The 26,047-nt window shown below is 33.8% G+C and overlaps 2 protein-coding genes across 8 annotated transcripts in view; one reads left to right on the forward strand and one right to left on the reverse strand.

Moving 5' to 3' along the window:
- Nucleotides 1–21,450, forward strand: part of Pals2 (protein associated with LIN7 2, MAGUK p55 family member) — a 125,421-nt gene extending 103,971 nt beyond the window's left edge. For all 7 annotated transcript variants that reach the window (XM_047560951.1, XM_047560950.1, XM_047560954.1 and 4 more), the window contains 3 exons: nucleotides 5,664–5,866; nucleotides 7,156–7,284; nucleotides 13,549–21,450. In XM_047560951.1, the coding sequence (XP_047416907.1) occupies nucleotides 5,664–5,866; nucleotides 7,156–7,284; nucleotides 13,549–13,725 (509 nt within the window). In that variant the 3' untranslated portion in view covers nucleotides 13,726–21,450. The remainder of the gene's footprint in view (nucleotides 1–5,663; nucleotides 5,867–7,155; nucleotides 7,285–13,548) is intronic.
- The window catches only part of Gsdme (gasdermin E), a 68,392-nt gene continuing 63,313 nt past the window's right edge, over nucleotides 20,969–26,047 (reverse strand). The window contains exon 10 of the mRNA XM_047560958.1: nucleotides 20,969–22,401. Within this exon, the coding sequence (XP_047416914.1) occupies nucleotides 22,168–22,401 (234 nt within the window). The 3' untranslated portion in view covers nucleotides 20,969–22,167. The remainder of the gene's footprint in view (nucleotides 22,402–26,047) is intronic.

Below are 26,047 nucleotides of genomic sequence, written 5' to 3' on the forward strand. Positions count from 1 at the left end.
GTATCAGAACTTCTTTCCCCCTTCTTTTCCTTCAACCCCTTGTAACTTTCTAGTCGCTTTAATTTATAATTGTGTCATTTTGTTAAACAAAATTCACTTGTAGATATTTTAAAAAAAAAGTCTGCTCCAATGTAAAACTTCAGTCTTGAATCCAATGCAGTTCTCCCTTTCTTGCAGCTCATTGTTGATCTATAGCTCAGTACCTGTGTTGCAAAAGGTAGGGTGCTACAACATGTCATCAAAGTCTTTCAAAATTCTCCTGGGAGGTTAATTTTACTATGGGGGAAAGAGAAGAAACAACACATTCCCCTCTAACTGGAATGGCTACTTCCAACACCTCAAACTTATCATTCATGCCCTTTTGTTCTTGTCAGTTCCTTTGTCTCCCAGACTTTTGAATTCATGCTATGCTTTCCCAAAGGCCTTCACTAACAATGAAGCTTAAAGTAGTGTCTCTCATACCTGGTGGTTGTGTAATAATACTTACGTTCTTGTTGTTTTATTACTTTCTCCATGTTAAAAAATATGTCCCATGAGAACAAAACTTGTCTTTTGGACTTCTCTTGACCCAGCACAAAGAACATGATCTGGTGCATACTATATATCCAATAAATATTTGATACATGAATAGATGAATGTCATGTGAACTTTTCTCATGAGTCACTAAAACATCTGTGCCAAGAATATATCTACAACTCAACAATATAACCTGATTCAGAAATGGGCAGAGGAATTCAGTAGACCTTTCTGCAAAAGATATAAAATGAACAGTGAATACATGAAAAGATGCTCAATGTCATTAATCATTAGGGAAATGCAAATCAAAACCACAATACTTCATACCCATTAGAATGGCTGTTATATTTAATAATATTAATAGCCAGCATTGATGAAGGTGGAGAAATACTGGAAACCTTGTGCATAACTGGTAGAAGTGTAAAGTTATATAACCATGTGGAAAACAATATAGGAATTCCTTTAAAAGGTAAACGTAGAATTACTGTATGATTCAGCTATTCAACTTCTAGGTATGTTCTCAAAGAATTGAAATCTGGAATTGAAATATTTATTTGTACACTAGTGCTTATAGCAGTAGTATTTACAATAGTTTTAAACAATCCAAATATCCTTTTATAGATAAGTGAATAAACAAAATATGATATAAATATGCAATAGAACATTCTTCAGCTTGAATAATAAAGGATTGAAATTCTGATATTCAGTAATATGTGAATTAACCTTGAAAATGTGCTGAGTGAATTAAGCCAGATATAAAAGGACAGATGTTGCATGATTCCAGTTATAAATGAGGTACCTAGAATAAGTCAAATAGAGACAAAAAGTGGAATAGTGGTTATTGGCTGCTGGAGGAGGTTATCACAAAAGAGTTTATTAGTTCTGGAGATGAATAGTGCTGGTGGTTACACAAAAACAGAAGTGCTAATATTAGTCACTGAATTGTGCACCTAAAATGGTTAAAACTTTGACTATTTTTGTATATTTTACCACCATAAGGAATCCAAGTAAATTTTTAATCTTAATAGTATCTTAATATTCTAGCACCTAATTGCTACATTTTAAAAACCATTACTTCTGTTTCCTATGAATTTGGTAGGAGTGGAGGCATTTTTCTTAAAAATAAGGTAATGATAAAGTATAGACATGAAAATCTCAAATTCATAGATCAAAGAATATATATCAGTGTTTTGGTTTCTTGATTTCCTAGTGCCAAATTAATTTCCAGAAAGATATACTATTTCACCTTTGGGTAAGCCTTTGAGTTAAGATTCAAATCTGAATTTTTATATAGAAGAGTTTATGTTTACAGGTAAATGGATGGAATTGGAGAATATCATGCTAAGTGAAATAAACCAATCCCTCCAATAAAAGACTGAACGTTTTCTCTGATAAGTAGATGATGATACATAACAGGGGGGGATGGCAAGGGAAGAATGGAGGAAAGTGGATTGTGTAGAGGGGAATGAGTGGAGGGGAGTGACAGGGAGAAGGAAAAATGGTGGAATGAGATAAACATCATTACAAATGGTGTGACTCTACATCATATATAGCCAGAGAAATGAAAAATTGTACTCCATTTGTGTACAGTGAATCAAAATGCATTCTGCTGTCATGTATAACTAAATAGAACAAACAATAAAAAAGAAAAGTTTATGTATATCCATACATATATCAATTCACTTTTTTACATAATGTAGGTTTGTTTTACTCTTCTTTAAATCATTCACCTTGCTTTTTTAAGACTTCAGAATCAACACAGAATAGAATCACTGAGGGGACTCCTGGCTTTGGGCCCTTTCTCTTTGGAGAAGTCTGTTACTCTCACTTTTGCAGTAAACCTGCTGCTTGCTTGCTTTAAAAAAGAAAGAAAATTACTGAAAACTGTGACAGTGTGATGTTTTGATATATGCATACATTGTGGAATGATCACATCAGGGTAATTAATTTATTAAAGTAAAATTTATTTCAGTTAGATCAACAAACATTTTGCTTATGATGTGAAAAAAAAAATAACAAATAAAACACAACAGAAATTCTGAATTATATATTGGAGAAAGTGCTGACCTGGCTTTCCAAGCTTTCTTGGTGTGTGTGTGTGTGTGTGTGTGTGTGTGTGTGTGTGTGTAAATGTGTGGATGTGGGTATGTATTGCATGAATCATTTGAGAATAAGTTTAAAAATCATGTCCCTTTGCCTCTGAATACTTTAGGGAATACAATGTTTTTGAATAACAAAAATTTGTCTTTCATAATCTTAGTACAATCACCAAAATCAGGGCTTTAACTGACCTAACACCAGTATAGAGTATATAGGTACTATTATATTTGAGAGAGACAGAGAACTGGTCCAGAGTATAAAATCACAAATGGTTGTTAGTTCTCCACATCAGGGTAATTAACATATCCATCAAATATTTATAATCTCTTTATGGTCAGAGGTTTTTTGTTGTTGTTTTGGTTTTTTGTTGTTTTCATTGCTGGGGATCAAACATGCTAGGCAAGCACTCTACCACTTAGCTACATCCCCAGTCCTGGTCATAGTATTTAAAATTCTCTTTTGTAGCTACTCTGAAATAAACAGTACATTATTATTAAGTGTGGTCATTTTGTTGTGCAGTGAAACACTAGAACTTGTTTCTCCTAACTATACCTGTATACCTGGTAACTACTACTCTCTTCTCTACTTTTGTGAGTTAGACAGTTTTAGCTTCCATATCTATCAGCTTATACAGTATTTGTCTCTCCATGCCTGGTTTATTTCACTTAACATAATATCTTCTGGGTTCATCCATGTTGTCATAAGGGACAGAATTTCCTGTTTTTTTTTTTTTTTAAGGCTGAATAAAATTCCATTGTATTTATATACCATGTTTTTTACCCAGTTGTCCATTGGTGCACATGTAAGTTATTTCTAAATCTTGGCTATTGTAAATAAGGCTGTAATGAACATGGGAGTGCCTATATCTCTCTGACATACTAATTTCAATTGTGCTTCAGTAGTGGGATGGCTGACTCTTGCCTGATTTTTGATATATAATATTGTGCTACACATTCTCAGGTGATATGGATGGTATTTTATTAAGGTAATTTAATTTTTTAGTGCATTATAAAATGACCCTAAAATAAAATAGGAAAACATTGTTATTCCTGGGGAATAAACTACCTTATGAATCCTGTTTTTAATATTGACACGTTGAGCTTTGTCAACAAATTGTTTCTTTATTGTTTCCTGCCAAAATTTAGAATTTTACCTGTCACAGGAATTCACTTCTAAGGAATCACATTATTTAGTTGCTCATCATATAAGCCTAAGTAATCAGTTGTATACAATTCTAGTTTCTCTGTTCTAGGAATGGAAAGGGGTATTTAAATATGCGGCACTATAGAATTTATTTGGATTTTTTTGTTGTTGGCATGATCAGTAGAGAATGGGGTTATAGTTAAAAAATCACTTGTAAACTAAAGAACATATCTCCAAGAATTAAGATTCTCTCAACATGTTGGAAGGGACCATCAGTATATATGTGCCATATACATGTTTATTTCCAGCAGCATATTCCTGTATATAGTTTCACTGTAGGGCTTCATACACACATTCAATCAATCACCAAAAACAAAACAAAACAAAAAAGTACTTTTCTAAAATTATGTTAACAGTTACTGAACTAAGTCATAGTATGTATTTATTTGGTGAATTCAAAGTTACTTAGAAGTTTTGTTATACCACCTTTGGTGAATAATTTCAGAAAGAGATTCCATGATTTTGAATATGAAAAGCCATCATCACATCTTGAAGATTCTAAAGTTAATTATAAGTTTAAAATAAGTGCTGTCAACGGTGGTCTGGGTTGACCATCCTAGAGGTTGAGACAGAAAACAACAGGAGACAAAAGGGAATCCTATTGTGCACAATGATCTCTTTATGAATTAAACCCTTATTTTTGAGCTTGAGTTTGAAGTTTATTTTTTTTCTTATGAAAGTTTTCTTGGTGTTTTGTGCTTCGTCAACTTTTTATTTGGATTATCTTTGTGTATTTAATGATTTGTTCAGTTATACTACGTTTATAAGCACTTAATAGAAGTATTATTTTTATATCTGATCCATCCAAGCTCAGATTAAGGTTAAGCTTGAAATAACACACTTAGAAATTACTTCTCTTCCTCAAAGCTAGTGTTTAACGAAGTTGTCAGAGTACATCCTTTGCAGTAGTTTGAAAGATGATAGCAATAGTCCATTCCTAGCACAGACCAAGTTACAGAGGAGTTGTATGTCTCTGAAAATATTTAGAGTTCTAAAATATCATATAAGGATCCTATACTTCTGATTTTGACTTGGGATATTCACTCTCTTTCAGAAATCACTGGGGTAGGGCAAAGTAGAGGAGGTTCATAGACCACAATAATAACAAGGTGGCTTTTTCACCTCTGATGTTGAAATAGAACATTCAACATTTGGGATTATCAGTAAGCATGGAGCAAAAAGAAGTGGTTAGGCTTGAGGTGAGATAAAGAATAGGTAATTTGTGGGTAGAACTGTACTTCAGAAAATTGATATTATCAACTAAGACTAGGTACACTTTGCTTGTCTTTTGGGCACTCAGTTAGGAAATGTTCAAGTGGAAAGGATGATTATAACAGATTCTTTAAGGGAAAAAGGGGAGAGCTTTCATCTGGAAAAGATATTCACTTGCAGCAAGCCTCCCACTTAAGACTCAGCAGTAATTAAAAACTTGAGTTAGGGCTCTGCCTCTAGGCAAATATATTTTGAAATTTTAAATTGACTTTTAAAAGGACAGTTTTGATACAAATTTTATGTTGGTACTACATCTTAAAACATTCCTCTTTATTCAGAGGTCAGCAAAAGTTTTCTGGTCAAGATGGTAAAACCTTAGACCTTGCAGGCCATCAGTCTCTCTCAGCTGTTCCATGTTTTAATGGGAAAGAAACCATGGATAATGCATGGACCTGGCTGTGGCCCAATAAATCTTTATTTACAAAAATAGTGAGCAGATCAGATTTTGGTTATAGGCTGTGGTTTGCCAGCACATGCACTACATGGGAAAATGTGAAACTACCTGGTGTCTTTTAGTCCATTTTTTATACCCTACAGTTTCTTGTACAAATACTTGACGTTATTTTATTTAGTTACTTCACGGAAGCCAAGGGAAGATGAGAAAGATGGCCAAGCATATAAATTTGTGTCACGATCAGAGATGGAAGCAGATATTAAAGCTGGAAAGTATTTGGAGCATGGAGAATATGAAGGAAACCTCTATGGAACCAAGATCGACTCTATTCTTGAAGTTGTCCAGACCGGACGAACTTGCATTTTGGACGTAAACCCACAAGTGAGCAGCATGGTTTCCAAAGTTGTTTTTAATATTTTATTTCCTGGGGAGTTTTTGTTGTCTATGTCTAGAGGGGTGGTATTGTTTTGTCAGAGTTGGAAGGTGGGTTGCCCCTTCCCTTTGTTACTTTTTGTTAGTAGAGAATCTTATTATGCTTCATCTATCCCTAGTTAAATAAGTAAATCTCTGATGAGTTAGCCAGCTCAGATAGGGATAGAAATCATGTGATTAAATCTGCAGAAGTTAGGTATTTGTTTATTTTCTTAAGTAATACATAAATGCATGTGTTAGGAAATATTAAATTTTAAACTCAACAACATGTCTGCAACATAAAGAATGAAAAACTGAAATTATTCCCCCTCCCTTCTCTTTCCTCATATCTGTTTCTCTCTCTCTCTCTCTCTCTCTCTCTCTCTCACTCTCTCACGAGTGCACATGCATATACACACAGAGGACCTTCACTTCATTCTTGTTCCATGTCTCTCACCCCTTCCACCCCTCCACACACAGTCCAACCTCACTTCACTACTCAGAGATAAATATCAATAGTTCAATATGTATATTTCTAGTCATTTTAATAAGACTTAACTACAAACATCTGTAATATAATGGATTTTCTATTTTTTGTTGTATTTGCCTTTTTCATAAATAGAAGAATTTTATATAGATTATTCAGCTTTTTTATAAGTGGTGGGTTTATATTGTTTTGGTTTTTAATTTTTTTTTTTTTAGTTGTAGGACACAATACCTTTATTTTATTCATTCATTTTTATGTGGTACTGAGAATTGAACCCAGTGCCTCACACGTGCTAGGCAAGTACTCTACTTCTCCAGCCCCATAAAGCAGTGTTTTTGGAAGATCTTTTCATGTCAGGTTCTGTGGGATTAGTTTTCTTCTTTGTGGTTGCTGCATAGTACATCACGGTATGGATGTTTATGCATTTATTTAGTCACTCTTAAATAATCAACACTGAGGTTATTTCTACCTTTTCAATATTAACAATTATACAATTACACAGAAAGAGTTTACATCACTCTTGATTTCTGGGTTATTAAATCTTATACTTTCCTTTATTTGATGGAACAAAGAGGAATGAGACTGAGTTTACAACAAAATAAATGAATCACTATTTTAGGAAAGTTCTGTATGAAATCAGCAGGACAGAAGGAGGACAGAGAATAAATTCTGTAATTCTTAGAAAGAATGCAGATAGACTTTGATTTATACTAAAGGGTAGCATATTCAGGTTCTAATATTTTATGAATTGGTTTGTAATTATTCTACACAGGCGCTGAAAGTGTTGAGGACATCCGAATTCATGCCCTATGTGGTATTTATTGCGGCTCCAGAGCTAGAGACTCTACGTGCCATGCACAAGGCTGTTGTGGATGCAGGAATCACTACCAAGCTTTTGACGGTGAGCACTTCTTTTCAGGCTGATATTTTTCCCTAAATTGTTTACTTTTCCTTTTCTTCTCAATATGTTTAATCCTACCTAGTCATACTAAACAAATAAATATACTTTGTAAATTGTTGTAGAATAAAAAAAATCATTCTGTAGACACTGTTAGGATTTGGAACAGTATTGCTATTTCTTGAGAATACTTTGTTTTGAAACAAAAATATAGTTACCCTTTGTAAAATGAAAAGAACCAGTATTATTGGTAGAATTAGGGGTTCTGCTGTTCAGTGCTATTCCTCTTTTCTCCTCCTCCTCCTTTTCATATCATGGAAAGTTAAGATACACACAAAAGAAGGAAGGAAATAAACCACCATGTGCCCAACACCTCCCCTCAGTAATACATGGCCATTCTTGTTGAGTTAGATCTCTCCTCACTTCCTCCCTCACCTTGCATTATTTTGAAACAAATATTTGATATTATATCATCTATAGATACTCTAATGTTTATCTTTAAAAGATAAGAACTTTAAAAAACATGATAGTAAAACTATTAATAAGCAGAAAATTAATAAGTAATATCTTAATACAATCAATGTAATCTATATTTGAATTTCTCCAAGACCTCACAATTTTTGTAGTTGATTTATTCAAATCAGAATCTAAACAAGACTGACTCATTGCATTTACTTAATGTCTCCTAAATCTCTCTTAATTTAAAATTTTTTTCAGCTTAATGCAGGTATAATTGACATACAATTATCTGTGCATATCTAAAAGTATCCAGTTTGATAAGTCTGGGCATATGTATGTACCCACGAAACCACCCCAACCAAAATAATAAACCTATCCATCATCTCCATACTTTTTCCTATGCTCTTGTGTAACTACATCCAAACCACTCCCCACTGTACTCCCCACCTCCTGGCTTCTAGCAGATAATAGATCTTGAAATCAGATAGCATTAGTCTTCTTAGTTCTTCTTTTTCAAGTTGTTCCATGTCTCTCCTTAACTTTCTAAATATATGAAATATAGTTATAACAAGTTAATGTCATTATCTTCTAATTCTGTTCTTTGCGTTAATCCTGGGGCAGTTCTGATTTTTCTCCTTCATGGATCTTGTTTTGTTTTGTTTTGTTTTAATTTTGTTTTTTGCTTTTATGCCAGACATTATGAGATTTGTTCTGAGATTCAGTTATTTGGAAATAGTTTATTCCTTTTAGGTCTTGTGTTTATAATTTGTGAGGTAAGACATAGACAGTTCTCATTCTTAGGTCCATTATTATTCCCTGCTATTGAGGCAAAATCCAACCATTTGGTGCTCTTCCAAATGGCTGTGAATCATGAGCCTTTCTGTTCTGGTAGGAACAGTACTATTCCTGGCTCAGTATAAATATCTGTGCTCCTTTCTGGTGGTTTTTGTTCCCCCCCTGGCCTCAAGTAGTTGACACATGCACTGTTGGTGCTCAGCTGAATTCTTCAGTGTACCAACTGCACATTTCCAGAGTTCTCCCCATGCTGCTCTGGTTTTCTGTCCTGCAAACTTGTCACCTTGGGCTCCCTGAACTCCCAGCTCTATCCTCAACTCAGTCCTTGGGCTCCTTCTGGGCTCCCCCTCCCCGGGAAACTCTTTCAAGGCTGTAAATGGGGATATTCACAGGGCTTGCTTCTTTTGTTTCCTTTTTCTGGAACCTCTGTCTTTCACTGCCTAATGTACAGTGTCTTATAAACTGTTGTTTCACAAAATTTTTTGTGTTTTTGTTGTCAGGTGGCAGGGTTAGTCTGGTTCCCATTATTCCACCTTGGCTCTAAGCAGACATCCTTTGGGGGTCCCTTTTAATCCGAAAATTCTCACTGCCTGCCCCTCTCCTCTCTTAATATTGTAATTTAGTTTTTTTTTTTTTTTTTAATGGGACATTTACCCTATAGATATTCCATAGTCTGAGTTTTATCCATTCTTTCACCTTTGTAACACTTTCCTCTGTCCCTTTATCTTTCCTGTGAACTGATCAGTAGATCTAGAGACCCAATCAGATATAGATATAGATTCAGGTGGGTTGCATTGGGGTTTTTCTTTTGTTTTGATTTTTGTTTTTTTCAAGAAAAATTTATTAGTGCTATTTCATATTATATCATGTTGCATGTGTTAGGCTGTCTCCCTTTATGTGATAAGATTAAGTAAGCAGTGGGTTCAGATGTCCTGAGAAACTTTTTACCTAATAATTTTAGCAGGCTTTGATCTTTGCCTGAATTGGTTATTATTTTGTTTTTAGGAATGACAAAGTGGTAATATTCTAATCTTGTCATTCCTTCTGCATATATAAACTGGAGTTCTTCTTAAAAAGAACTTTTCCTCAAAAATTTATAGCACTGAGTGCCTATTTTAAAAAAATAGAGACCCCCCAAATAAATACACTTATGCTCCACCTGAAGGCCTTAGAATAGGAAAAACAAACTAATTCCAAAATCAGTAGAAGATAAGAAATACTCAAGATCAGAGTCATATTAATGAAATGGAGAATTTAAAAAATAATACAAAAGATTAATGCAAACAAAGAATTGGTTCTTTGATAAGATAAACAAGATTGATAAAAACTTAGCTAAACTAACCAAAACAAAGAGAAGATCCAAATTAACAAAGTGAAAAAGGAGCTATCACCACAGATACTCCTAAAATCCAGAGGAACCTTTTGAAAATTTATACTCCAATAAACTTCAGAAGACATTGACACATTTCTAGATACATATGACCTGCCCAAATTGAACCAGAAAGCTACAGAAAACCTAAATAGACCAATGTCAAGTACTGAAATTAAAGCAGCAATTAAAAGCCTTCCCTGGACTAGGGCTGTAGTTCAGTGGTAGAGCACTTGCCTCGTCCATGTGAGGCACTGGGTTTGATCCTCAGCACCACATTAAACAAAAATTAATGGATAAATAAAGATACTGTGTCCATCTACAATTAAAAAAATATTTAAAATTAAAAAAAAAGCCTTTCAACCAAGAAAAGTTCAGGACCAGTTGTATTTTTTTTTTTTTTTTTTTTTTTGCTGATAATTAACACCTGTTTTTCCTCAAATTATCCCATGAAATTGAAACAGGGAACACTCCCAAATACATTCCAGAAAGCCAATATAACCCTGATATCAATACCAGACAAAGATATATCAAGGAAAGAAAGCATCAGAACAGTATCTCTGATGGACATAGATGCAAAAATTCTTCTTAAAATACTAGAAAACCACATTCAAAAACACATCAAGAAGATAATATTCCGTGATCAAGTAGGTTTCATTCTAGGGATACAAGTTTGGTTCAATATACACAAATCAGTTTATGTAATTCACCACTTAAATAGAATTGAGAACAAGAATCACGATTATCCCAATGAATGCCGAAAAAACCTTTAAGAAAACCCAGTATCCATTCATGTTAAAAACACTGGAGAAACTAGGGAGATAAGGAACTTAACCTCAACATTATAAAGGCTAGATATGACAAATCCAAAGCCAACATCATACTGAACGGAAAAAAAATTGAAAGCATTTCCTCTAAAATTAGGAACAAGACAAGATGTCTACTCTTACCACTTCTATTCAATATAGTTCTTGAAACTCTAGCCAGAGCATTCAGGCAAGAGAAGGAAATTAAGGAAAAGAAGCCATCAAACTATCTCTTTTTTCTGATGACATGATCCTATTTTTGGAAGATCCAAAAAAACTCCACTGAAGACTTCTAGAACTGAAAAATGAATTCATTAAAGTAGCAGGATACAAGATCAGATCACTTTCCTATCAATAGTGAATCTGCTAAGAAAGAAATCGGGATAACTATGCCATTCACAATAACCTCAAAAGAAAGAAAAATACTTGGGAATTAATCTTACCAAGGAGGTGAAAGATCTCTACAATGAAAACTACAGAACACTGAAAAAAAATTAAAGAAGATCTTAGAAGATAGAAAGACCTTCCATGTTCTTGAATGGACAGAATTAATATTGTCAAAATGACCATACTATCAAAAGCAATATACAGATTGAGTGTTTTCCCTACCAAAATACCAATGACATTCTTCATAAAACTAGTTCTTAAACTCATTTGGAAGAATAAGAGACCCTGAATAGCCAACGCAATCCTGAGCAAGAAGATGAATGGAGCAGGCATCACAATACCTGAACTCAAATTATACTACAGAGTTATAGTAAAAAAACAACATGGTATTGTCTTCAAAATAGACATGAAGACCAGTGGAATAGAATAGAAGTCACATAAACAAACCTAGATACTTACAGCCAGCTGATAGGGATCAGATATCATAACGATATAGGGAAGATCAGTGAAGTAAAAACAAGGTAATTAAGAGGGAGGAACAGGAAAGGGGGAGAAATATGGAATGAATTTAACAAAATCATTATACACATATATTAATGTGCCATAGGGAATGTTGCCTTTATGTATATGTAGAAAGTACCAATCAAAAATAAATAAAAGGAAGATCAGTAGAGTAGAGGAAAGAGAACAGGAGGAGGAGGGGAAGGGCGAGGCAGGGGGAGGGGATTGAAATCAAATTCTGTGCATGTATGATTTTGTCAAAATAAACCCAACTACAAGGTATTACTTTAATAATGTTCTAGTTTAAAAAAAAAAAAAGAAAAGAAGCTTCCTCATTAAAAGTTGATTACTAGTTGTTTACTCTGGTACAGTTTATAGAGGAAAGGCAGGATATATGCCTGACTGTCCCTTTATGGGTCAGCTTTCAGAATAATGGGTTTGTTCCCTGTGGCAGTTATTATTCCTATAGGCGCTCAGATTGTCCCATCTTTGACCAGTGTGAGACTATTGTAGTTGATGCTGGAATCCTGGTTTTCATGAGCCTGATGGTCTTGGATACCTTCCTTGCTGTCTGGTATGACAAATGTTCTAGGCTCATCATTTCCATTTCCTATTCTATGCCAGAAATCAGACATTTTTCTAAGATGTTCTGGTTCCTTTTAGAGTAAATGGTATTTTTAAAACTGTAGTACAAGGGATGCAGTGCATATTGTCTCAGGGTTACTCGTTGTCTTTTGCTAGACCTTTTTTACATTAAAAAAGCTAGGATATATACTTTTCTGTTTGTACATTTAAAGGACACTGCATCATGAATTCATACTGATTTTTCCCAAACTCCTCTTATCTTAGGACTAATTCCTTTCTCTTATGCTGAATATCCTAGTTTTCAGAAACATTGGGAATGTCAGACTATCAATGTAATTCCTCATTTACTTTATCAACAGTACAAACACAACGGTCTGACGAAAAACCCTATCAACAGTACCACTACTGGTGTGATTTCTGTGAACAGGCCCCCCGCTCAGATACATATGTTCACTTCTTTTTATCTTTAGAGACATACCACCAAGTGTATACTGTCAAATCTTTTTTTTTTTTTTTTTTTTTTCATTTTTTTTTTTAAGCAGCGCTAGGAATTGAACCCAGGGCCTTGTGCCTGCGAGGCCAGCCAGTTCCAAAACAGTAGACACTTTAATAGGAACTTGGTAAATATTTGTAGAATATGTAGATGTACAGTGAAATTCCAAAACCCTTGGAGTTTTATGAAAAGCTCTGCCTGCTCATGCATAACCATTACTTACTGAGGTACTCCCTATAGCATTCCAAAATGACTAAAGCTACTTAATGAAATATAAATAATACTAACACACACATACACACACACACACACACACACACACACACGCACGCACCAAAAAAAAAAAAAAAACTAAAAGTGTGTTTTGGTGGTGAATGGGCAGCATGTGGTTAGTCTTCAAAACACACTTAAGATTCTTTCTTAGAGATTGATAGCAAATTGACTTTTTTTAATAGCCACTACAAGTTGGACTCCGTGATTTATATAGTCCAGAAGATAAAAATCTTCTGAAATGGATGATATAATAAACTGGAAACCAATAACCTGCAATACATCTTTTATTACCTTAGATTAACTTGTGATTATTGTTAATGATTGTTGTCAACAGCCTTTCAGTTAAAAATTTTGTCCGAATATCAATGAAACAGAAGGTCCAGAATATTCAAAAATATAAATATCAATGTACTTGGAAAGAGTAATATATGAACAGATGGTAATGTCTTTTTAAAAACTGTATAATTAGATTTTGAGGATTAATATCAGAATTACAATAAACGTCCAACCTGCTTATTTCTTATTCACTTTTATGTTGGAGTTTGAGCACATAAATATGCATTACAATACAAACATTTCCTTTTAAAACTCTTCAACAGGACTCTGACTTGAAGAAAACAGTGGATGAAAGTGCACGGATTCAGAGAGCTTACAACCACTATTTTGATTTGATCATTGTAAACGACAATCTTGACAAAGCCTTTGAGAAACTACAAACTGCCACAGAGAAACTAAGAATGGAACCACAGTGGGTCCCAATCAGCTGGGTTTACTGATGATTGATTAAGGTTAACAATTAAAATAAAACTTTTAAAAAGTGACTCAACAAATAAACCTTCTACTGAGAAAGTACATGTACAGATAGAAGATACCTGCCAAGTCCAGGCATTTTTAGTGTAGATCGAAATAACAGTACACTATTCTGAATTTTTATATAAAATGTGGTTGGAAAGGTGTACTAATATATAATTTATCTTAATTTTTCTAACTTTCTATGGATAATCTTTCTATTCATATCATAAAGAAATGCGTTGAAGCATTTTGTATATGTTTTGATTTAGTACCCTTGCCTTTTTCATCAGAGGAATTTTCCAGTCATTCACACTAACATTGGTCTCACATTTTCACTGTGATAATGAATACTTGAAATAGTTTTGTAAAGTTGTTGTTTAGTTCAGTATTCAACTAGTGAAGGGTCACTTACTCTAATTAGAAGAAAATAGTAATTATTGACCTTCCTTCTTCAAATTTCTTACAGAAACAAAATTTCAATGTCAGTGCCAGTTAGTCTTCTACCATTTAAAGACTGACATCAAAAGTCTGTTCAATGCCACATATTTTTCATTATTTCAGAGATGTGTGGCTGTCCGTTCTAATTAATACAAATAGAATAGTCTTTTCATTTCTGTCTTTAGTGAAAAAAGGAAGAGCAATACCTTGTGCTCTCCCGTGAGGTTATTCTTTTCATTTGTTGCATTGACATGCTGACACTAACTAATTAATTTAACACGTACACAGTAAGCTTGGGCTGGAAGCAAAGTCATGCAAACTGAGAGAGTGCCTTATCCTATAAAACCTTACACAAAGTGATGCTTGAAGAAAGTTTATTTATTGTACATGTAAAACTCATTTGGATCTACTTCTTTAGTTTTTTTTTTAAAGGATATGGTCAGTAAAATTATGGCTCTGCAAATTTCTGTTTGATGTTTGACAATTTCAAGTTTGCAGCTGGTAGTTTTTGTAAATTTATGGTTTTTTTTGTGAATGATCAGTGTGCTTTTTGAAATACATGATCGATAAGGTACTTATTCTATTTGTTGTGTCAAAGATTGAATCTATTGAACAATTTACAGAATTTGAAAATAATTGTCAGCTGTCATGTATACACACAATACTTATATAATATTCACATTATATATGTACTATATATGTTAAATGATTTTTATATTTTTTTACATTTCTTTTAGGAAACACACTTGTTTTGTTTAATGATTAGAAAAAATGTCCCCCTTTAATTATATTGACATAATACAACAATTTTCACATTCATCTGTTAATACCTTCTTCAGGATTCTTGAATGGTATAAATTCTTCCTAAAACATATTCAGATATGCAGCCATCACTAAACTAAATCAGCCGTAATCTATATTACTGCTAGCTTTTCATATATACAATATTCACACTTAGGAGGGTTTGGTGCTTAACTATTGGTGATCATCTTTGTCTGGTGGCCTCCAACACCTGGCTGCTGAATGTTTCTCCCCTCATCCAAGCTGTCACATGGAATGCCAGCTGGGAAGAGAAAATATATGGCAATAAGCAGTATTCACACTGTGTTTTAAATCATTTTCACAATGAAATAATACACCCAAGTTGCTGTATTGTTAAAATCTATAGGGTTTTTTAAAAGTGGTAATTCCAGAATTGCATAGCCAGTACACAGATTCTTTTTCTTTTAAGCAACATGAATCAAAGCACAGTATCAAGTTCATGTCCTGTGACTTAATGTTTTAACACACTGTAAGGTTTAATGCGAAATTTCAGTTCTGCACTCTCAGGAAATGCACAGTATTATCCAGTGTACCTTCATGCTGCTGCATGAAGCCTATCTAAACAGCTGTGGAATAACTGTAGCAGCACAAGAGTTTGTCCACAAAATATTTCTGCCATCTTGGTATAACAGATGACTTTCACATATATATTTTTAGCCTTGTATGATATAAAAATGCTTATTATCTGGAATATAGTCTGTACTTAAAGGAATTATTTCTATTATAAATGTATTTATGATTGATTACATAATTAATGCAGATTACATTCCTCCTAATATAAAATGAAATGATGCAGTTTAGTTCATTTCAGTGTAGATGCAAATGCTGAAGAAATTAAATTCAGAAAATTTCATTGTATCTCAGTGAAGAGTCACCAGACTTGAAACCCAAATTAGCAGTGCCCTGTGAGGCAAAGAAGCCCAGAGACTTCACCCAGGATTCTTCCTAGGTAATGTGATCAAGGAAATGTGTACAAGATAATAGACTTGTTTCTGAAAGTTTTACTGAAAGGAAAATGTTTTACAGTGATATTAAACAACTGTTATAGGTAAAATACACACACACACACACACACACACACACACACACAGACACACGTGCATGTGCTTTGGGGATACATGATGTGCTGATACATGAATGCACCTGAGGGTTCCTTGTGGACTGTAAGTGTCCACGTTCAGCATTCAGGGCATGACTATTTATATACAACTAAAGTTTATATTTTTCATTTTCAAATGTACAAATGCCCATAGAAGTAAAGTCTTTGAACAAGTTATTTAACTAGAGCTAGTGGAATATGCTTGGCACCCTACAAGTGGAATTTTCACTTTCATTACAGCTATGCTTTTATTATGCAAACATTTTTATTTGATATTTAGATAATACCAAATGTCAAATACATCAGGACTTTTTATTTGGGCCAACTCTATGTAATTGCTGACCATAGTTCTAAAATAGAAATTGTCTAGAAATCTAGTATTACCACTATAGCAATAGTAGCCTAAACCCAATTCTAGAATCTAGTATAATAGCCTATAGGGACGTTTCCTTTAAAATAGCAAATTGGTCATTAAGACAAATTTAGAAAATAACCTACAGTTATCCCCAGAACCAAAAAAGAAAAAAGAATAACTCAAATTAGCAATAAAAACCAATAGCAGGACATTACAGATTATGACCAGATACTATTTTGGCCATAATATCCTAATGGACAATAATATAATAAAAGATAATCCTTATTTTTAAAATTCATTAAAATAGCACTTATAATTGTGTATAACATGTGTCATGATCCTGTGAATGGAGTTGATTTTCAAGTTGGATAGCCAGAGTTAGGTATAATTTTGGATTAACAAATTCAAAATGAAAAAGCTTTGAAAATTGGTCAAAATAATAATCTATTTGCATTTTTGTGACTTCTGAAACAGTACTCCATTATTTAGAAATCACAGGCTAGATAGAACCAATAATTTTATAGTAATCTTTATACTAAATATGGAAAAGGCAACCCTGAAGTTTTATGTACATAGTTCATTTTTTTAATGTTTGAGTTGCCATGTGTGTGTATACAACTGTTTAATATGTAATATTCTCCCCAAATATACAAATAATAAAACCAAATATACTCACCTAATTATGATAGCCCGTGTTCTAAAATTTTTAATTATTCTCAAATTCCTAGACAACTGAAACTGTTTTAGATTGTTTCAAAAGGCTTGATTCTAAACCTTTAAGTTGATATCAATCTCCTTTCTGAAAAAATATATGAGAAACTAAGTTCAGAAAATTATTGTTCATGATTGTAGTTTAATTTCCTGAAGGAAATTAAGGGAAAAAAAAGAGTTCTGGATGGTAGCATCTTGGAAAATACTCACTTAACCCTTCAAATGAATTTATGATATGATTCAGGTTTACAGATTGTGAGACCTGCACTCCTGTTCCAAGGGATTTGCTGTGAGAATTCAAGTAATAACATGTAACATATTTGAAGTTCTTGGGAAGAAATGCAATATTTTAATAATGGGATTTTTATATAGTACAAGCAAATATTCACAACTTTTAAGAATACATTTAATCATTCAGCATCTTGCCAGTTTTTATGTAAGTGTGTGATATACCTGAGGAAGATGATAGTTCTATAGTTTTGTAAGGTTATTTTTTAGTTGCATTTTTATTCTTGTTTATTTCAAGTTATATTCCTTTAAAAAAAAAAAAAGATTTCTTATATTCCATCATGTTACTGTGTGTTTTACTAGAATGAGTTTTGGAAAATTCACAATCAAATGTTAGTCCTTAATGCACTAGAAAGTGAGAGAATGATGTATCAAATTTCTAAGGTAAGAAGCATGACTTCTGCCACTTTGGCAAAATACTCTCTCTTGATAAAAGTGAAAATAGTGTCCTGGCTCTGATCCTAATTCTGTCTTCTGACCATGAGATTTTTGATGAATTTTACATCTCCCTTTACATTTGCTATTCTCCTTAATAAGTAGGCCTAAGTTAATACTTGTCTTCACCTTAAATGATAAGGAGTCGTTATTTATAGCTGAGATGTGATAAGTCTTTATTAGGTTACTTTATTTATTAAATGTATTCACTTATTTCAAGGTTACTTATCTCTCAGTTCCTTTAAAGTGTACCTCCTTCTGAGGTCACGCAGTGGGTGGTGAACACCATCCAGAAATCCTACCTCCAGGTTTAAAACAAGGATGCATTCCAGCCTGGAAGAGGGATCTGTTCTGCTTTTTCAAGTTCTAATCAGGAGGTCCCTTTTAGTTTAGAATCCCATTTCAAGTCCAAACTTTTAGCAAATCCTTATGCCAACCAGACTACCCACAAATCAAATAAAATGTAAGTAACCAATCCAGTTCTCTTACATCAGAACAGACTGATCTTTTGCCCTTTAAAGCTGCCCTACTTTATTCTTATGCCTGAAATTTATCACTGTAGCCCTATTATTTAACCCATAGTGTTACGTTTAAGAGGCATCTATTTCTTTATAGGAAGAAACATTCACTGTTAGATCTCATTAATGAATTTCAAATTCCAGATAATGGTTATTACTTTCTCCTTATAACTGCTTCTTGGCCATTAAGTCGATAAAGCAGTGTTAGGATAAATCTGACTGATCTTCACACACAGAAGGTCAAAAGCAACAATTCTTCTTTTCCTTTTCCTACTAACCTTTATTGTTTTCTAATCTCTAGCACAAACTGAGAACACATCTGTAGTTAAGATAAATGCTGCTTATATTTGGAAGTTAAATGATTTACTAGTAATAATCAACCTTCTTTGAGTTCCTTGAAATAAGTAGTGTTGCTACTATAAAACAGAAGCCAAAAGTCTTATTTTTTGGTGCTGGGGACTGAACCCAGGGTCTTAGAGCATGCTAAGCATGCACTCCACCACAGTAAGCTAAGCCCCCAGCCCTTTATATTAAAAGTCGGAAATAGTAGTCTTTATAGTAGTTTAGCCAACAGCAAGCCAGGGATAGCAACACCTAAAATATGACAGGCCATACCTAAAATTTTGACTTTCCTCCCGTCAGTCAAAGTGACCTGAGAGCTTGAAAGATATCTAATGAACTTACAGCAGTAAAAACTAATCAACCAAGGACTAGCGTTTGTAGCTCAGAGGTCAAATATGTGTGCTTAGTATGCACAAGGCCATAGGTTCATTTCCCAGCACCCAAAACAAACAAAAAATCCTCATCAGTGTAAATTACCGACATCAAGCCAAAAGTCATTACCAGTTAAAGTGTGTGGTTTTTATGTTCTGCAATAGGAAAAGTGGATAGTTTTATCAGTAGCATTGCTCTGAAGACAGAAAACTTATCTCTATAAACATGATCCAAGAAAGAAATAACTTAGTCTGTTCATAAAGAAATAGATTTGATGCATAGCTTATCTACATCTGTGCTTGAAATATAAGGTAAATAGTTCTTTGGGCTATATAAACTTTTTTAAAAAAAACTGCTGACTGGTTCCTATACTTTCAATAACATTGATTTTTTTTTTTTTTTTAAGTGGTATCTTGGATTCTGTTGTAGAAGAACAAACAGTAGGGTTCAGGAACAAGTACAATTTTCTAGATGTTAAGTTGAGCTCTTTTAGGGCCCATGAAGGGTATTTGATGTTAAACCTTGCTGTAGAAGTCTCTTAATCCTGTTTTTTTTTTTGTTTTGTTTTGTTTTTGTTTGTTTTTTTAGTTCATTTCTGATGTATCTTTCCTTTGAACACAAATGCATGCTATTTTTAACCTCTAGTCTTTGAAGTGATTATTGAAGAGAATATTTTTTTTAATGGAGGGCAATATGCTTGTTAGCTACCTAAAAATCAAAGCTGAACAAGCTGCTTAAGTAAGTTTCTGATGAAAAGGTTTAAAAATAAAAATTAAGTGCTGTTGCTTTCTAAGTAATTGTATTACTAGTTCCTGTATAAAAGAAACATTACTGCTGTTCTTGTATAAATAAAAATTTCCTAGAGTACAATTAAGAATTGATTTTTCAGAAACTGTCCCCATTAATTCTTTTCATGTATTTCCCTATGCTATCAAGAACAAAATTATTGAAATGTTCAATTTGTGAGATAACATACTCCTGGTAAAATATTTTTGTACATATAAAGAAATAAATATTTACTATTGGAGAAATGTAGTGTTTCATTTATAGGTAGAACTGACTTGGAGACAGTATAACAGGACATCAGATTAGCTTTGGTAATTTAAGTACTAATAGTCTTTGTAAAAAAGTTCCTAATACTTAGTTTTTTGTATCTAAATAAATTTTTTCCTTCCTCTATTTAACAAGGAAACCCTAACCATTGTTTCCTCTATGCTAATCTCAGCAAATGGTTGACTCTCAAAGACAGCACACTGAAGGAAAGAATTTTCAGAATTTGGGAAGATTAAAATATAGGATCATGAAAACAAGTCCTCTCTGCTAAGGTGGCACAAGTACTATGGCCATTTTCCCAGCTGGCCAGGAAAGAAAGAAACCCTGGTGGGGTAAGATGATGAACTGACCTGCAGCCCCACATAGCAGAGCTAGAGGGGAAGTGGACCCCTCTGCCCGCTCACAAAGCTGGCAAGAGATGGAGGCATGACCGAGGGGTCACACAGGCAGCCTTTGTCAGAAAGTGCCCTTTGCAATTCTCCCAGGTTGGTTTCCAGCATTCTGTCCTCACATATAAGGAGGTGCTAGACTAATGTATTTCAGATGTCTCCAGAAAATTAACTTTTGTATTGTTCATTCTTCCATCTTATACAATCTTTGTTTTGTTGTTGTTTCAATTAAGAGAATAATATGTACAAAATCCTACCAGGAATTGGAGGATGAAAAACCTCATTTTGCCTCTTGTCCCAACCTGTAAGTCCCTGAACCCAAAGGAGACAATGCTTGGTTTCTTGTAAACTCTTTAAATGCACATCAATACGTGCATGTTTCTCTTTTTAACACAAACTCATATTACACAGTTTGCGGTTCTTTATTCAACTTCAGAAAACATGACAAATAAAAAGACATAGTGACACCAATTTAGCATTACTTTCATTTTGCCTATTCCTTTCCAACTTGTATACAAAGTAGTTATTTTTGTACAGTTGCCATCACAATGTACTTTACATCTTTTCCCCCTGCGTATAATAAGCATTTGCATAAGGCTTAGTCTCATCTTTTAGTGAGTGACAGAAGAGGTACTTTCTTTATATCTTCTTTGTTAATGTTTATTAAACTCGGAGGGGGAAAAAGGGAACTAAGTGTACAAAGATGAGGTTAAAAAGGAAATGTGCTGAATAACATGCTTCCCTAACCACTGGTCTTCCTCATCTCTAGTGGCGCCAGGTTCCAGAAAGATTACAGCAGATGGTGGTGATGGAACCTCCTGGGGACACAGTCTAAGCTATTTATGGTAGAAGTCAAAACAGAATAAAAAGAAAAAAAAAAAAAAAAAGAACTTCAAAATTTCCTTGGATAGAAAGTGTAGTAATGACAAATTACATAGAACATTTTTCTAGATGTGGAATTAGTATATTCATCAAAGCAAGGCAAGGTCAAATAAAATAGATAAAGCTAGAACCCCCAGGCAGGGGGTTGTTAATATTAGTGTTGGGTTTGTTTTGTTAGTAAAATTTTCTTTTGCAGAGGAATACTCTAAGGGCATTTATAGTTTATTTTTCACTCACCAAATAATGTACAGCACATCCAATACATAGCCACTTCTGTGACAAGAAATTGCCTTTCCATAGCATTCACAATTTAAAATGAACTTTTGGATTAAAGTGTCAGACTCTGCTGTGTTCACATGTAACACAAAGTAGAAAATGTAAGAAAGTGATAGATGGAACCATTATTCTACAGAAGAAGAGTTTGAATGTACACTAGCTTAGAATCTCAACTCTTCCCCCAGCTCCTCAGGTCCTGGAATCGATCTTGAGTGTGGATATTCACCATCTACCAGCATAGGAGAGAACTGATGGAATGAAACTCTCTAAATTAGAGTCCCTCATGTCTTTCAGAATGCAGAAAGTCACCACTTAGTATGTTTTTTAATTTATTTCATTGATCAACTTTTAACATGCATCAGACCTAAATCCCAAAGTAGTATCTTAACAATTCTGAAACATACTCATTATTGCCAATATTGTGTGCTTCTGACTGACAAATGGTATTACTCATGTCCTCTGCCTAATGCACAGAGTCCATTCAGGGTAATACAGAGAATTAGTGGGAAAACATGAGGCTCCTTCAAGATGACAACTTTCACAGATGACTGTAGTCTCTCCAGGTTAATATTGGTGGAAGCAAACAAGCGTTGCACAATCCCAAATCTCTCTGTATCTTTCAGAGGAGCCAAGATTGGGTCTTCAAGATCAGATATTCCACCATCAGACAGAGAATGGAACTGAAATGACATATTTAAACAAACTCAATTTAAAATGTCAGAGAAAATTCACAGTTGGACAGTAGCACATTTCTAGGTAATTAAGAAAACCTGTAAGGTATAACAACATATTTGATCTAGACCAGGCCCCAGGACTTGATTTTTAACCAATTTGCCTGAATCCCTAGCCTGAACTCTACTTTCTAGACCCATTAACTCTAGTAGCTTAGGAAGGTCAAATGTACCTAATTCATTTACTAGTACATAGAATTCATCATTTTTTGTTTTTATTGAGACTTAATTTGAACATCATTATGGGGTTCATTATGGTAGGTCACTGCATGCATACAATGTGTAATAATCAAATCAGGGTAACGGGCATTTCCACTTCTTCAAAATGATTAATATTTGAAGAGATTGAAATGCTGGTTACCCTTATTTGATTATTGTTGAAAAATCTGTACTCTTCTAGTCATTCTGAATATCAAATTGTAACAATATCAAAGATTGTTTGAAAGAGCAGTTAACCCTACTGTGCCAAAGAAGAACCAGAACTAATTCCTTCACTCAATGTTTTGGTTCCCCTTAGTGAACTACTTTCTGTCCCACACTCCTCTCCTTCCAGGTCTCTAGTGACCTCTGGTCCACTCACTCTTCAATGTATTGGTTACAACAAATGAGTGAGAACATGTATTTGTCTTTCCATATCTGGTTTACTTCACAACATATAATGAGTTTCAGTTTCAGCCATATTGCTGCAAATGACAGAATTTCATTCTATTTTATGGCTGGATAATATTCCATTACATATATAGACCACATTTTCCTTTCATCTAGTGTAGGGCATCTGGGTTGCTTCCACATTTTAGTGATTACATTTTAGTGTTACAGTAAACGTGGGAATATAAGTATCTTTTTGGTATGATTATTTTATACTCCTTTGGATATGTACCAAATAGTGGAATTTTTGCATCATATGGTAGTTCTATTTTTAGATTTTTAAGGAAATCACCACACTTTTTGAGAATGGCTATGCTAATTTACCTTCCCACCAACTGTATATAAGAGTTTCCCTTTTCTCCATATTCCTTGCCAGCACTTCCTTCTGTTTTGTCATTTGGATGGTAGTTATTCTAACTGGAGTGAAATTATATCTCATGGTGGTTTTGATTTGCATTTCTCTGATGATTAGGGAAATTGAATGTTTTTTTTATGTACTAGCTGGTTATTTGTCTTTCTTTTGTCTGCTTAGTTCTTTAGCCCATTTTTTAATTGGATTGTTTGGTTTTATGGTGTTCAACATTTTTAGTTTCTTACATATTGTGGATATCAATCCTTTGTCAGATGAATAGTTTTCAAAAGTAATATTTGTATATTTGAATTGATTTTCTCCCATTTTGTAGGTTGTTTCTTCATTCTGTTATTTCCTTGGCTACGTAGAAGCTTCTTAATTTGATATAATCCCATTTGTCTATAGTTTTACTTTTGTTTTCTATGCCTTTGCAGTTCCATCTAAAAAATCATTGTCACCAATGTCTTGAAGTATTTTCTTGCAGTGATTTTGTAGTTTAATATTTAAGCCTTTGATCCATTGTGAGTTGCCTTTTATATACAATGAGATGAAAAGATTTGGTTTCATTTTTCTGCATATGCATAACCAGTTTGACCAACAATATTATAGGAGACTCTTCTCCACTGTATGTTCTTGGTGCCTTTGTCAAAAATAAGTTAACTGTATGAAGGTGGATTAAGTTCTGTATTTTGTTCCATTAGTCTGTGTCTTTTTCATGCTGGTACCATGCTTTTTACTGTAGCTTTGTGGTGTGTTTTGAAGTCAGCTATTGTGATGCCTCTAACATTTTTTCCCTCCTTAGGATCATGTCAGTTATTATGGGTGTTTTGTCATACCATATGAATGTTAGGATTTTTTTTTCTATTTCTGTGAAGAAAAGTCATTGGCATTTTCATGAGAATGGCATTGAATCAATAAATTACTTTGAGTTATATGATCACAAATGATATTGATTTGTCCAATTCATAAACAGGCAACACCTTTCCATTTTTGTGTGCCTCCAAAGCTTCTGTATATGTCTGTTAGATCTTTGCTCTATAGTATGATTCAACTCAGATGTTTCTTTGTTGATTTTGTCAGGATGATCTGTACATTGAGGAACGAGGGGCATTGAAATCCCAAATATTATTATATTAGATTCTCTCCCTTTAGATCCAGTAATATTTGTATGTTTGGATGGTCCCCTGTTGAATGCATATTTACAATTATTATAGCTTATTACTGAATTGAATTTTTTATCAATATATCTTCCTATTTATACTGTATTTTGATGTGATGTTTACTTTATCTGATATGAATACCCCTCCTGCTCACTTTTGGTTTCCAATATTTGACTTTTAGTCTGTGTCTTTACCAGTGGAGTAAGTTTCTTATAAGCAGTACATAGTTGGCTTCTTCTTTTTTTTTTTTTAAATCCATTCAAATAGTGTTTTGATGAATTCAGTCTACTTACTTTCCAGGCTATTAGTGATGGGTATGAACTTCTTCCTATCATTTTGTTGTATTCTACCTGCTTTGTATATTTTTTCTTCTTTTTCTACTTCTCATTGTTTTTGTGATTTGGTAGTTTTCTGTCATGCTAAGGTTTCATTCTTTTTTCTTTCATGCATCTATTCTTCTACTGACTTTTTATATATTTATGTGATTTCATGATGGTAGTTATTCTTCTGTTTTTAACATAGGGTTGGTCTTCTAAGAATTCCCTCAGTTTCTGCTTAGCTGGAAAAGACTGTTTTCTCCTTTTGTTTGAAGGATAATTTTCTGGGTAGTTTATTGATTGGCAGGGTTTGTTTTTGTTTGTTTTTTTTTCAGTGTTTTGAATATATCATCTCATTATCTTCTCTTCTGACTTTTTAAGTTTTGCTGGGAAATCTGTAAGTCAAATGGGCATTCCCTTGTATGTGACTTAATCTTAAAAAATAGCAAGAGAGATGCCGGATACCGTGGCGCACGCCTGTAATCCCAGCAGCTTGGGAGGCTGAGGCAGGAGGATCATGAATTCAAAGCCAGCCTCAGCAAAATTGAGGCAGTAAACAACTCAATGAGACCCTGTCTCTAAAATACAAAAAATAGGACTGGGGATGTGGCTCAGTGGTTGAGTGCCCCTGAGTTCAATCTCCGGTACCCACCCCCCAAAAAAGGGCAAGAGAAAGGCATTATCTTTGTACGTTTGAATTATGACTATAATACTGTGATGTGGGTCTACTTGGGGTCCTTTGAGTTTCTTGCATCTGGATATTCATATCTCTGAAGATTTGGAAAGTTTTTGGCTCTCATTTTACAAAATTATTTTTTCAGTGCCTTTTGCCTTTCCTCACCTTCTGGAATTCCCATTATGCAAATATTCGTTCACCCAGGGATGTCCTATAAGTCTCAGGCTTTCTTAATTTTTTTTGTTATTTGGGTTAATTCAAAAGACTTTTCCCTCAGATTCAGTCTCTTCTGCTTGTTCTGTTGTGGGAACTCTCTCTACTATTTTTCATTTCATTAATTAAAATTTTTAGCTACAGGATTTCTTATTGGTTCTTTTTATTATTTTTATCTCTTTGGCAATGTCATTCATATCCTGAATGTTTTTCTTATTCTGTATTTTTT

Source organism: Sciurus carolinensis, chromosome 8, assembly GCF_902686445.1.
Source record: "Sciurus carolinensis chromosome 8, mSciCar1.2, whole genome shotgun sequence".
NCBI classification, from domain to species: domain Eukaryota; kingdom Metazoa; phylum Chordata; class Mammalia; order Rodentia; family Sciuridae; genus Sciurus; species Sciurus carolinensis.